Genomic DNA, 13,370 nt, shown 5'->3' on the forward strand with positions numbered 1-13,370 from the left:
ACCCTCCTGTCCCTGCCCAATTCTCTGAACAACATATTGATCATGGTGAAAAGTTATATCAGCAGTAGTTCATGTATAGTACTGCAGTCTTCTGTAACACCGCGCATACTTGCTGTGGGAGGGGGATATAACAGGTCTTTTTCATTTTGGACGGGGGAACCGGGGTTTTTTTTCTTTTTTTTTTTTTTGCTTTTTTGCTTCTTGTTTCGAATGAGTAAATGAGTTGAGCTTTCGCATGGATTTCTGATTGAACGTCTTGGTCTATATAAGGAGGCTCTGAAACCAGACAGGCATCCACTTCTGGGAAATCCATAACGGTGAGTAAGTACAGAGAGCTGTTTAGCTGTAAATTCTCAAACTCTGTACCTGACGTAATACTGATTGTTCAGCAGATGATTACACTCAAACGGGACGTAACACATTGCTGATTGTATATTAATCTTGATTTTAAAAAATTAATTACTTAAAACAGGAGTATATATTAAGAGATTGAGGTTGTACAATTTCCTTTCAGACTGTTTACAGTGCAAAATATAAGCACAAAGTGTCACTAAAAGAGAGTTTATTTCGGATATCATGAGGCAACAGGTTAATGAGGCAACAGGTTATGAGTAGATAAATGCCATGCTGAGGGATGGGTATCATTTGATCAGATACTTGACCGAACACATGAAATAAAGCTATAGCCATGAAGCAGTGTGATTGTAATATAATTTGCTACACATTTACATGACCAGTTGGAAAAAACCTTTACCGAGGTACATTTAAGATGACAAGAGGCTGTATTTTACCGGTTTACCATTTACCAATTGTAACACTGTCGTCGCTACTAAGGTCTTGCTCTCTGTACTGTAAGTCTTTCTTCATACAGAACGAATCCAGCTAGCGCTTAATATCTCTCTGGTGACACTAAGTCAAGACGTTTGTATAACTGACAAAGGTCAGTGGTTTATCCCGAGCACTCCACTTTTTTACCACCCATCAATCCTACCGCCGTCAAATAAATAAAATATTCTTGAGAACCGATCATATAAATAGATAATTTTATTTGTACACAGAATATTCTCTTTTCCAAGTAGTGGTACAGTACAACACGAACACTTCCCTCTGTCATGGCCCGACTCTTGTTGTCGTTGGCGGCTTTCCTGGTCACTGCTGAATTGAGCTCAGCCGCCAGTTTTTGGGACAATCTGAAGCTGGATTGCGGCGTATCCGTGTGGTCTGACTGGGGACCTTCTGTCGATGGGTATCGTACCCGCACCCGGCAGATTTACAGACAACCCCAAAATGGTGGTGCCCTGTGCCCTAACATATCTGAAACTGACAAGGGTACGTATACATTCGATCAACTCCATCTAATTAATATATTGTTTATGTTTACATAAGTTTCTATAGGCGTGTTTCAGTTTCACATGAACACACTGGCATGTCATTGTATACGTATGGAACGCTACATTAGTTAACATGGGTTTAATTTCGGATTTTTCTTTCACTTTAGATCCATGGATCAAACAGACAACTACTGAAAAGGCCGCGACAATAGAGACTAATTTTTTGTTAGGATCTGGGGGATCGTCTTCTGGTCGCAAACGCCGAGAGACGACAGTAAGAGATCGTGACATTCTCTTCATCGTAGACAGCAGTGGAAGCATTGATACCCACGAATACAACACTGCCAAAACCGGCTTGGCAAACCTAATCGGCAAAATCTGCGGCAAAATTGGTTTGGGACCGCAGAGTAACAGGGCAGCTCTGATTATCTTCTCAAATAAACCTCAGGAGATTTTTGACTTTGATGATCACGACAATTTGGCTGATGTGCAGGCTGCCATTCGCAACATACCACATATTTCGAGTAGCACCTGTACGGGAGACGCTCTGGAGTACGCTAAGACAATGTTTACCTTGAGTAAAGGTAGGTTTGTACATTTACTTGTGGTATTTATTTATTTATGTATCGGTATTTATTTCCCTGTGGTCTAAACGAAATATACACTCAACAATTTTTCTCTTATACGATGGCAGGCAGCTATATGAGTGTGAGAAACCACCAGAATACCCGGGATAAACTAGTGATCTTCGGCAAGTTTCCAACAAACTGGCCGTACAGGTATACTTCTATTTAGGTGTACCAAACCGAAAACTAAATAGATGAATGGCAGCACAACCAGTTTGGAAAACATACCTTTTATAGCTTGTCAATGGTTTCTATGGCTCCATTTTGGAGCTCCTGTGGTCATTATTTCAGCATGGGTTATAACAGGAGTGTAATGGGTGTTGGGGGATTTAGGTAATAGAAATGAGAAAATTAAAATTATTAAGATTTAAAGAAAACAAATGTTATGAATCTTGGGTGATAAAAGAATTTAAGAATGAGACAAATATGTCTTTTATCCCGGGTATCCAACCCTATCTTCAGTCTTCACAAATGGTCTAAAACGCATACCATTTCTGAAGGACAAGAGCTTCCGGGGTCTAGACGGCCCTTGAACCCTCGTTTATACTACACGTAAGCAATTACCATATGCCCCATACAAATGTTGTTCAAAGGCAAGTGAAGACCATACTGTATGCTTTCCCGCCGTTTTATAGGAGTTCGACGAGATCGGGATTCTGTCAAAGAAGTGGTAGTCCTCACAGATGGCGGCTCCAACTGTGGAGCTGACGCTGTGACGAAGGCGGCGGAGCTTCAGGAGAGTAAACGTGTGTTCGTCTTCGCTATCGGTGATTTCAGCCCTGCAGGCAGGATAGAAATGGAAGCGATGGCCAGTCACCCGCCTTCAAAACATCTGTTTCACGTGGGATCGTTCTTGCAATTTCAAAACATCGTTGTGACAGTCTTACGCTATCCAAATAACTGTGCCCCTATAGTGATCAATTAAAGCCCCTGTGAGCTCAAATCCTAATTTCGAAAAACTCCACCTGTACACGATATTGTCCTTCCTGACATAAGCTGGCTTCACACCACACATAATACGTATTCTTCGCACGTTGTCTTTTAAATATACACATGAGCATCGACTGCATGCATTGTCTTTGAAATACAGTCAATAAATTTCTCATTTTTGAAATTTATATATGGTCAGTTTTGCTTAGGATTCCTTAACACACGCTTTTCTTTTGATATTTACCATGGTTTGGCTTAAGGGGCGTTCTTACTAAGGCTTGTGAGAGTTCAAAGTGTTGAAAGAACAGGGATGTAATTATTACTATATGATATACTTACTTCAACGGAGGTTTACGCCGTAGTCAAGATCATTTCACTTATACGACGGCGGTCAGCGTTATGGTGGGAGGACACAGAGCATATCCCATGGTCCAGTTCACAGTGGTAAAAAGAAGGCTTTAATCAATGGGCCAGAATCCCCTCAATAATTATTTACTTACGGTGCTTACGGTTTATGCAAAATCCATAGAAGAATAACATTAAGTCGTCAAGTAAAAAAGAGATTTCAGTCGGCGAGCGTGTATGTTTCCCAGGGATAAAAGACTTATCTGCAGAGATAATGATATAGATGAGGAGGTAAATGAGCGATTTGGAGTGGTGCGTAAGTACACAGGCGCAGAGCCGATCTGCCGTGGAACGAACAAAAGTACATGGCTATATAGCTTTGCTACAGAGTTGAAGACTTTGGCTGCAGCCCAGGATTAACCACCCTTGTTCTAGATTTTCATGTGGATGTTTTTAAGTTTTCGACTTCAAACTATATGCTTGATTCCAAGTCAAGTTTCAGGCATAACTAAAAGTAAATTCAAATACACGAAATTTGCCCATTGTATGTGTGACTCTGGGGAGTTACAATGCTTTAACAGGGATAGAGAGTAACTATGTTGATGTATTTATCCCGTGCACAGCGAAGAAATCCCGGCCATGCGCACTTGAAACAGCTACAGTACACTGTACAACGAAATACTACGGTATGGAAAGTAAAACCAGTGGATAGACGACAGCATGATAATTGGTGAATGGTGGAATCCCAGGGTGTTGGGAATTTACCTCAGTTCTAGTTTTCATGTAAATTCCTTAACAGTAGTAAATTGCACGCCCTCGAACAACGTGACTTCAGCAGAGATAGGTTAAAAAATGTAGTGATGTAATGTTTTAGAAGTCATTGGTCTAGAATTACTCAACATACTGTATTGTCATCGCATTTAACACACAATAAGATTAAAACGTACTGCATAATTTCCTCCAACCCATTACTGTCAGCAAGATTTGTTTACAGCGTCGAGAAGACAGATCACCAATACTATATGGCAAGCCAATTGATTTTCAACAGACCAGCGTTTTATGTTTCTAGGGGATAAAGGACTTACTACAGAGATAATAATACAGAGTCTAGTTATGGCAATCAGAAAGCTTTACACGCGTCATATCGCTATACATGCGTCAGAACGCTATACACAGATCCTCTACCCGGCCACCGTCCGGAACATGACGAGGGAACAGATCACCAGCACAATAATCACTCGGTGTCCATTTCCGATGATCCTCACAAAGCTCCGATTTGTGAAGATCTTTGGCCAATTTGCCATAAGATATTTAAAAAACGCTTGTTTTGTCTAGTCCTTCTTTATTGCCGTAGTCTTTGTTTGTACAAGTTAAAGTTCCATTTAAAACTCGAGATCGGGCTTCAAAACCCGACGTTGAATGTAACATGCAAAAACTCGACACGAAAACTTAGCGAAGACTTGCAAAACTCGGCGCAGAATTTTAGGGGACTGATACAACCGGTTTTCTGTGGCACAAAAAGAAAACACCGTATTCAGTAGCCCTCAACCTAACCCAGCTATCGAAGGTTTAACGCAAGGCATTGTTGGTGTATAACACCGATTTCACTTCTCGTTGATATGTTAGAGAAGTAATCCATTGAGTTGTAAATATACAGTTTGACATACAACAGTTCAGGAGTGGCATGTTAACAGCGAGAATTAAGCAGCTTCTGACAACCTAACACCTTATTTCTCCACATTACACAGATGTAGTGAAGTAGATATGGGTTAAAGGTTATCTAGAACAATGTGTGAGTGTTGTTAATGCCACCATCATGACATCCATCAGGCTTCCATGCAAGCGATGTATCAATATGAATTCATAAAGTTCTTTTTATATCACTTTCAACATATTCAAATCAAGAACTACACCATCACTGGCAGTCACGTAAGTTCAAGCTTGTTTTTTACATCAATCCCAGCGTTGAATAGGAAGCTTTGTTGAGGATCCAGTTTTGCAGAGTGTTTAAGTCTTCATTCAAAGACATTTTTTTTTACTTCTACGACGATTTGTTTTATTTCTGGAGGAAAACAGGTTTGCCTGTTGTAAACCTCGGGCCTTCTGGAATTTTCCCAAACTGACAAAAACTCCCATGGCAAATTTTTCATCTTTGCGTTGTAGGGTGTTTGGAAAAATTGTCCTACCATTAGTGACTTAGAACGCTCATTCATGTTCTACGAGTGGTATACGAATGTCAGATTTGGCCCTTAAATTTAGGGAATAATTAACTTTTGAAGACTTGCCAAAATTAAAAGAGATTAAAAGAGACCTTTTCCCAAAAAAATGAATGTCCTGTAATTTCCTACTTTATAGTTTTTCTGGACACTCTTACTGACATAAAACTAATTTCTGGAATGTATGCATGTATGCATGGAGGTTAACGTCGTACTTAACAGTTTTCAGTCATATGACGACGAGGAGTCATAACGTGTGTGTACTATATTGTGTCTTCTTGTGACTTGGCGAGTACAAGCCGCCAAAGACACCAAGTATGACACCCCACTCAGTGACATTATACTGACAAAGGGGGCAACCAGTCCTTGTTTCCTCACTCTAAACTCTCAGTGCTGAGCGTCAAACGAGACAGCAGCAAGTACCATTCATACCAAATCTTTGGCATGACCTGACCCGTGTTGGATCCTGGTGTCTCCCGGCCTCGTGGCGGACAATCTAACCATTAGGCCATGGAAGTGTTCAATTTCTGGAATGTGATGTGCGGGTCTTAAAACGAAACATTTCAAAAATCTTAAAGTTCACCTCTTCGAAAAGTAATCATTATCAAAAATGATACCTTAAATTACTTTTCTGTTTTTGTGACTTTTTTACAATTTCAAGATCATTCTCAAATTGTGTGAGAAGGCTTGTCAAAGTCAATACAGGTTTATACACTTTAAAAGTTGGCTTGGTGATCATTACGTGAATAGTGCTACAAGGTGCGGTATCAAGTGTTCATTGCAACGGATTTACGTTTACACTAACCCCATTGGAGTTACTTCCCTTAGACCTGGACCAGCCATGTCTGGCCTCGGACCCCCATTAATTTTCCATAAGCGACAATGTTAACGTCTAGCGCTGTAGCTCAGTCCCAAACATTCCGTGGCCATTAAGCTTTGGTGCATACCTGGCCCAGCCTGTGAGAAAGAAGCCATAAAAATCTTGACATAGGTTGACCGTCAAAATCTGGACCTTTCCATGCCGGCAGCTGGGAGGCGTGCCTAGCAACGCCAAGGGGACGTCACTCGCAGCCTCATCACTACCTCACACCTTGTGTCCTCTCGCCCAGAATTTCAAACTTTCATCAATAAAGCTCATACCTCCTCAAAGTTTAGACAGTTTCCAGCATTTTAATACCAAGCATGCACCTGTGCACCAAAAATTGACGCCTGGGAGCAAAAAAAGACTTTATACCCTAAAATTCACAGAACTACAATCGTCCCTACCGAAAAACGGAAGTTGTAATGGGGGTCTGTGTCCTATCACACCAGCCACCTTTTTTCAAAATCAATAATTTTTGCACCACACAATTCCTGACACTTTTGAACCTCACAGGCAAAATTAGGGCTTGATACATGCAGAAACTTTGGAGTTGAATGAATTCAAGTTGGGGTACCCCCATCTTGAACATGTGTCTTTTTTCCAGGGTGAAAAAACTCTGAGGGGTAAACTTTGAAGCCTTGCAGTGCATATACCGTTCGAGATATCTCCATCAGGTCAACTGTTTTGGAAAGACAAGATGTTTATCTGCAAGAAAAGTTAAAAAAATCACATTGACAGAGCACTTTAGACTTTTCAAAAGCAACCATTTAGAGAAATATACATTTTTAAGAAGACTTTTCTACTCAGAGCAGCTTTAAATATCAAAGTTACAAGCCAAAAGTGTCAAAGCATACATCAAAATATAGGTAATTTATCTGACAATTAAATGTCAAAATATAAGACATTTACTTCAGCAACTATGTGAAAAAAATTGACTGACAGTGTGGTAGGGGGTATCAAAGCGGATTGTCACGATTTCGGAACAATCACTTGTGACCAAAATCAAAGCAAGAATAATGCCTCAAGGTGATGAAGATCTACTCACAGGCACTTTTTTAGTGGACAGGACTTAAGAAAAGACTAGTATCCCAGTTCCCCACTGAATAACATGATGAAACCCTTTAAAAGACCACCCAGCCAGGCACCCCCCCCCCTGCCCTCCTCCCCCATGACTGCTGATTGGCTGACCAGCTCACCATGCAAAAACCTCCCTGCACCATTGCTGTTGTCTCACAGCAGGTTATTACTCTGCACAGTAACATCAAAGGGTGTCACATTGGCATCTACAATATATAAACAGAGAGGAAAAATATGAATTTAACATTTCCAATCAGGCAGCCACCAAGTACACCTATATTGGTCAGTCTGACAGTTAACAAGGCAAACAATCTACCCCAAAACACCATGAAGGGAGACAGAAAGAGGAAACAGTCTAGATTTCAAGCTGGAAAGGCCCAGAATGGCTCAAATAACCTGTCAGCAGTTACAGACATGCTGAATCCTGTGCCTGGGTGTTCCTTGATGGACACAGATTTCCAGCCCAATCAGGAGGCTGTAAGAACACACCAGCCTGACACAAAGAGAATACAGCGGCCAAGACGGTGCAAGGTAGATTCCACGGCTGGATCAGACAGAGATACACATGAGCGGGAATGGGCTGCTGAAGGAATGCGACTCATAGATATACAGAAAATGGTGTGTATATGGAACAAAGTTATGCTTGAGCACAGTGAGACCAAGGACCACTGTCCACTGCCCAGGTTAGAGATAGCTGCAGAGAAAAAGTGGGGTTTAGCCTGGGCGTTCAGTTTTAAGTGCTGTGACTGTGACTATGTATCTGGCTTCCACAAATTCTACAAAGAGGTAGAATGCAACAGACCTGGCCAAAAAGCTGCGGCGGTGAACCGAGCTCTTCAAGTAGGCCTCCAGGACACACCAATGGGGAACACCCGAGCCAGACTCCTATTTGCAGCGATGGACGTGCCGCCTGCCACTCGTAGGAACATGCATCGCACTGCAAACCATGTCGCATCTGCAATCGCAAAGCTGAACAGAGAGGATATAGCAAATAAGGTGGAAGAGGTAAAGGCATACAAAAGGCAAAGAGGAGAGGATGACAGCACAATAGATCTGGCCACAGACACTCGCTACAACAGCATTACCATAACCAGTCCCAAGAAACCGGGCCAGAATGCTTCACAAGCAATTTCCCTGGCTGTGGAGACATCAACAGACAACCAATACATTGTCTCCGCAGCACTGAAGAATAAATTGTGTTGGACTGGGTCCTGGCTAAGAGGAAAAGGCTTCCAAGTAAAGTGCCCTGGAGGACACGAGGAGTGCACAGCGAACACAAACCCACATGCCCCCTGGTCCGAGTATAATATGGGGAACGAGATTGGCGAGGGATTGGCGAGGCAAGGTGTTTTTGCCAAACATGTAACCACAGACGGCGACTCCAGGTCAGCCAAGGGAGTGGAGGACGGCATCCGACTGGTCGAGCCACTGTGGGAGGTCGAACGGTTAGCAGACCCCACGCACCTTGGTAGATCCCAGTTCAAGAAATGTAACCAGGCTAAGTTCAGCGATGCCATGTTCGAAGGACAGGGCCGAACGAGGGAAGCCAGGAAGAAAGCACAGAAGGTGTTGAGTCAGGATGTTAAGGCCAGGTGTAGCTTGATATTTTCTCAACTTATGTCTGAGCACATTGGTGACATGAGGAAAATAAAAACTTGCCTACCCAGGGTTGTGGATGCAACGGTCAGGTGTTACGGTGGGGACTGTTCCAAATGCCGCAGGAACAGTGTGGTTTGCTCCGGAGGGGAAACCAGCAGCTGGTGGGAGAGGTCCCTGTTTTTATCCACCAGTAAACTCTGCCCTTTTAACATGGATGACAACGACACGAAACTATTGACCGAAGTACTGCACATGAGGTTGAGCGAGACAGCCGTCACCAGTCTCCGGATGAACACCAGCACTCAAAAGTGCGAAGCTGTCAACAGATCACTCAGCGTCTCCTTGCCCAAGAATGTAAACTACAGCAGAAATATGGAGGGAAGGGCGGCGTCCACAATCCACAGACTTAACAATGGCCAGGACAAGTCCACGGCTGCCAAACTCCAAGCTGTCGGCGCCAGTATTTCACCTAGGAGCGAGAGAACAGTACAACAGATTGAAAGGGTGAACCAGTACCACAAGGTTTATAAGAAGCGACAGACAGTTAAGGGGAGATCACTCCGCAATACAGCCAGAAAACTTCGAGAGCACATTGAGTACAGGCTTTCAAATCCAGAAGAAAAAACTGACTATGCCAAGGGACAGCTGGACAACACCCAAACAGATCACACATACACTAGATATTTGTAACCGCCAATTTTGTATATAATTTGTCACTGCTGTTGTTGCTTATGAAAGAAATTAAAAAATGATAACAGAAATTGAGCAAAATCTAAAACAATCTGTTATTTATTATTTTTAATGAGGGGAAACCAACCTGCTCAGTCTTAAATGCAACATGCACCTTGCATACTGCCCATGGCCGAGACAGCAGTGCTGCCTGTTATTGTTAACACAATGTGGTTCCAAGCTTATGTGGTCCACATTTACACAGCGTGTGTTGTGGCACACGTGTGAACAATCAAGCTTGGGATCTAAATGTGACAAGTCTACTGATGTGTTTCTTCTTCCATCGATGTGTGACGGGGTCTTTGTAGGAGGCAAGACCATATCGACCATCCCTCGTCAATGGTCCAGTCCACACTCGACAGGCTCCGTTTTCACTATAAACACTGAAACTTTCAATTTTTGCAGCAATTTCTGCTCTGAACGTCTCCATTTTCAAGCGTAGGAATACTAGAACGTTGCATGTTGTTCATTTCAGGATGCCTATACACATGCTACCCTACGCTGAACAGCATTTTACCGATTTTTCATCAAAATGGATATTTTCAAAATGTAAATAGCCCCAAGAAGCTATGAAACGGCCCAATCAATGCAAAACACATCACAGACATACCCACCAAAAATTATCAGGCTGCTGCGAAATCTAAGCGCATAGTGACATTTTTCACATTTTGGTGACTTCGTCAGTACAGGCCTCGGACCCCCATTAATTTTCCATAAGCGACAATGTTAACGTCTAGCGCTGTAGCTCAGTCCCAAACATTCCGTGGCCATTAAGCTTTGGTGCATACCTGGCCCAGCCTGTGAGAAAGAAGCCATAAAAATCTTGACATAGGTTGACCGTCAAAATCTGGACCTTTCCATGCCGGCAGCTGGGAGGCGTGCCTAGCAACGCCAAGGGGACGTCACTCGCAGCCTCATCACTACCTCACACCTTGTGTCCTCTCGCCCAGAATTTCAAACTTTCATCAATAAAGCTCATACCTCCTCAAAGTTTAGACAGTTTCCAGCATTTTAATACCAAGCATGCACCTGTGCACCAAAAATTGACGCCTGGGAGCAAAAAAAGACTTTATACCCTAAAATTCACAGAACTACAATCGTCCCTACCGAAAAACGGAAGTTGTAATGGGGGTCTGTGTCCGTCTGGTCGACATTTTTGGAGCTGTTGCCACTGAAAATGAAGACATAGTATTTTATCACCGTGGTAACCTCCATGGTGCGTAGTAACACTGGGCAAAAAGTTTTCTGTGTTGTCCAAAACGGATAAAAATTCTGATATTTATATATTCTAATAAGCAGAGAGATCGAATTTTACTCGAGGCCTGTAACACCTTATGTCAATAGGCAATACCTCTGGCCAGTTACCCGTGCACATACTCCTTACAGCGCAAGCGTCGCTCTCTGACCTTCGCTGCTACCACTTGTAAATTTTGCACAAACATTTTGAATAACGACGAGGTCACTGGGGTCACAGTAGTGATCGAGAGAGGAAGTAGTCACCTTTGTCTCTAATAATACTTCACACACATGCATTCTCTAGAATATGTACAAGCTGATTCTAACCAAATCCTGAAACGCTTTCATTGATGAATGCTGAAATATTTTCGCGAGACTGAGCCTAAACTAGCCTATGTGTGTCTTACAGGCTCCAAAGGTGAAACTTGTCTATTGGTGGCAGTCATGTGGTAGAGAGCGACGCATGCGCTGTAATCAGTATGACCCGTGCAAACTTGCTTGATTGGGGGAAACGATAGGAGATGTGGGAGGGGCGTTTGAGAGTCAGGTATGGGCAGATGCCATGGTAACTGGTACACCATAGTTCGCCGATTATGGCACCTAAAGTTGGCGATTAGGGGCCCGGTCCCAGCGATATTTCTCTTTCTTACCATCCCCTCTTCCATTCTCTCCCTTCCCGTCTCCCTGATAGTGGACTGTATTTAACTTTTTAAGTTTTGGCTAAACTCTATACAGATATCTACAAGTATTCTCCAGCTTGTATTTGTAGGCCTACAACACAGGCACAAGGTCTTCAAAGATATACATGGCACTGGTTCGAAACTAACACACATCGAAACACTTGTAATCCAGGCGAGTTCATACGGTTTCCAGATATTAGATCTTTGACAAACCCACATTTGCGTCCACAATTCACTTGTAAAAAAAAAAGCCCTATTTACGTGAAAACTATGCTGAGGTGCATGTTGCTTCCTATGTCACTTTCGCTCATTCATTAAGCACATAGCCACACCGGCCATGTAAAATACTGTAGGTATATATAGGCAGGTTTGCAGTAAAGGTTCTGTCAGTTAATGACATAAGCTGTATCCCAATTCCCAGTACGACAGAACATAAATGTATAGATATGTATATTGTACTACACTCTTCTTCATCATTACAGTATTTGCTCTACTTTTTGCTTACTTAAATTAAGGGAGTGGTGGGTAGTAAGTATAAAAAATAGAACAAAAAAATAAAAAAAACACGAGAAATGGTGAAAATCGAAAGGGTTGGTCAATCCCAACTGCTTTACGCCCTGTTTCCAATTACAGTGACACCCATATTCATTGTCATCACTCGTAATAAACAAAACTTGCACGTACTGAAAATTCAGACGGATAGTTTTAAACTGGAATAGCGATACAAATAAACCGCTCAACTTGCTATACATTAGCTGACATTGGTGCCACAAATGCAATCGTTTCATGTAAATCAATGTTACCGTAGGTTTGTAGAGTTATATGCATAGCTAGCTATGTACGTGTGGTGGGATTAACTTGGTAAAAGCTCGGTGTATAATATGTGAAGACTTCTCCGCGTTGTGCTGTGAAGCTGTGTGTTCCAGGCTGTACTGGGTTGTTATATACATGATTATTAAGTGATTTATAATTCTTCAAATCCCATTACTTTATACTCCATTACCTTGTTTTATCTTGTTAGTGTTCTGAATTTATTGTGCGGCAGTTTACAGACGGGCCAAGCAACATAGTGGTGCCATAAAAACTCTGGTCTCTCCCACCCTTTTGACATCCTGTGTGGAACTATAGTAACACCAATGTCTAGTATCCACCGCTTCTATTAAACTTCACTATGAGAATACTGTTAATGGACACGGTATCCAGTGTTCTCATTAGAGTTACTTCCCTTGGACCTGGAACACACAGGTCTTACAAATTTGTTTATGGAGGTACACTCAGGTTTAGCCATGGTGTATGTCTCTGATACTCTCTCCCCACTTACTGCATTTGATCACCAGAATTGGAGGATATACTGAACGGCTTTTCACGAAGCATTGTTTCAGCATAAATCATCTACTAGCTATTTACAGCGCATATGGTGATCAATACCCTGACTTTAGTTCACCGGATGGTCGTGGGTTTCCCCCGGCTTTTGACCAGTTTTCCTCTCACCATAATTCTGACCACCGTCGTAAAAGAGAAATGTTCTTGGGAGCGGCCTAAAACACCAATCAAATAAACAAAACACTTTAGATTACATCAACGCATTGAGTTTCCTTATTATTTATAAAGTAGACTAAATTTCTCAATACGAACCACAAAAATATATATCCCCAAACTGTCGCGCTTTTACTATCTCTCGCTATAACATCACATGCAGCTTCCACTTCTCTTTGCAACATATAAAAAAAAACACACAC

The 13,370-nt window shown here is 42.2% G+C and overlaps 1 protein-coding gene and 1 long non-coding RNA gene across 4 annotated transcripts; one reads left to right on the top strand and one right to left on the bottom strand.

The window, feature by feature from the left end:
• Window positions 1-217: 217 nt before the first annotated feature.
• Window positions 218-3,069, top strand: LOC135469105 (matrilin-2-like). 3 transcript variants are annotated; one of them, XM_064747637.1, is made up of 4 exons: window positions 218-317; window positions 1,080-1,329; window positions 1,499-1,915; window positions 2,593-3,069. In XM_064747637.1, exons 2-4 carry the CDS (start codon window positions 1,113-1,115, stop codon window positions 2,880-2,882), a joined length of 924 nt encoding a protein of 307 aa, XP_064603707.1. In that variant the 5' UTR covers window positions 218-317; window positions 1,080-1,112; the 3' UTR covers window positions 2,883-3,069. The 3 variants fall into 3 exon arrangements, with proteins under 3 accessions (XP_064603707.1, XP_064603706.1, XP_064603708.1); XM_064747636.1 differs by having other exon boundaries at window positions 237-317; window positions 1,059-1,329; XM_064747638.1 differs by having other exon boundaries at window positions 301-317; window positions 1,077-1,329.
• Window positions 3,070-6,310: 3,241 nt separating this feature from the next.
• On the bottom strand, window positions 6,311-10,732 carry LOC135468701 (uncharacterized). Its single transcript, XR_010444251.1, has 3 exons — window positions 10,330-10,732; window positions 7,507-7,593; window positions 6,311-7,015 (listed from the first exon to the last, which is right to left on the bottom strand). It is a non-coding gene; the product is annotated as an uncharacterized LOC135468701 (long non-coding RNA).
• Between the last annotated feature and the right edge of the window lie 2,638 nt (window positions 10,733-13,370).

Source organism: Liolophura sinensis, chromosome 6, assembly GCF_032854445.1.
Source record: "Liolophura sinensis isolate JHLJ2023 chromosome 6, CUHK_Ljap_v2, whole genome shotgun sequence".
Lineage (NCBI taxonomy): Eukaryota > Metazoa > Mollusca > Polyplacophora > Chitonida > Chitonidae > Liolophura > Liolophura sinensis.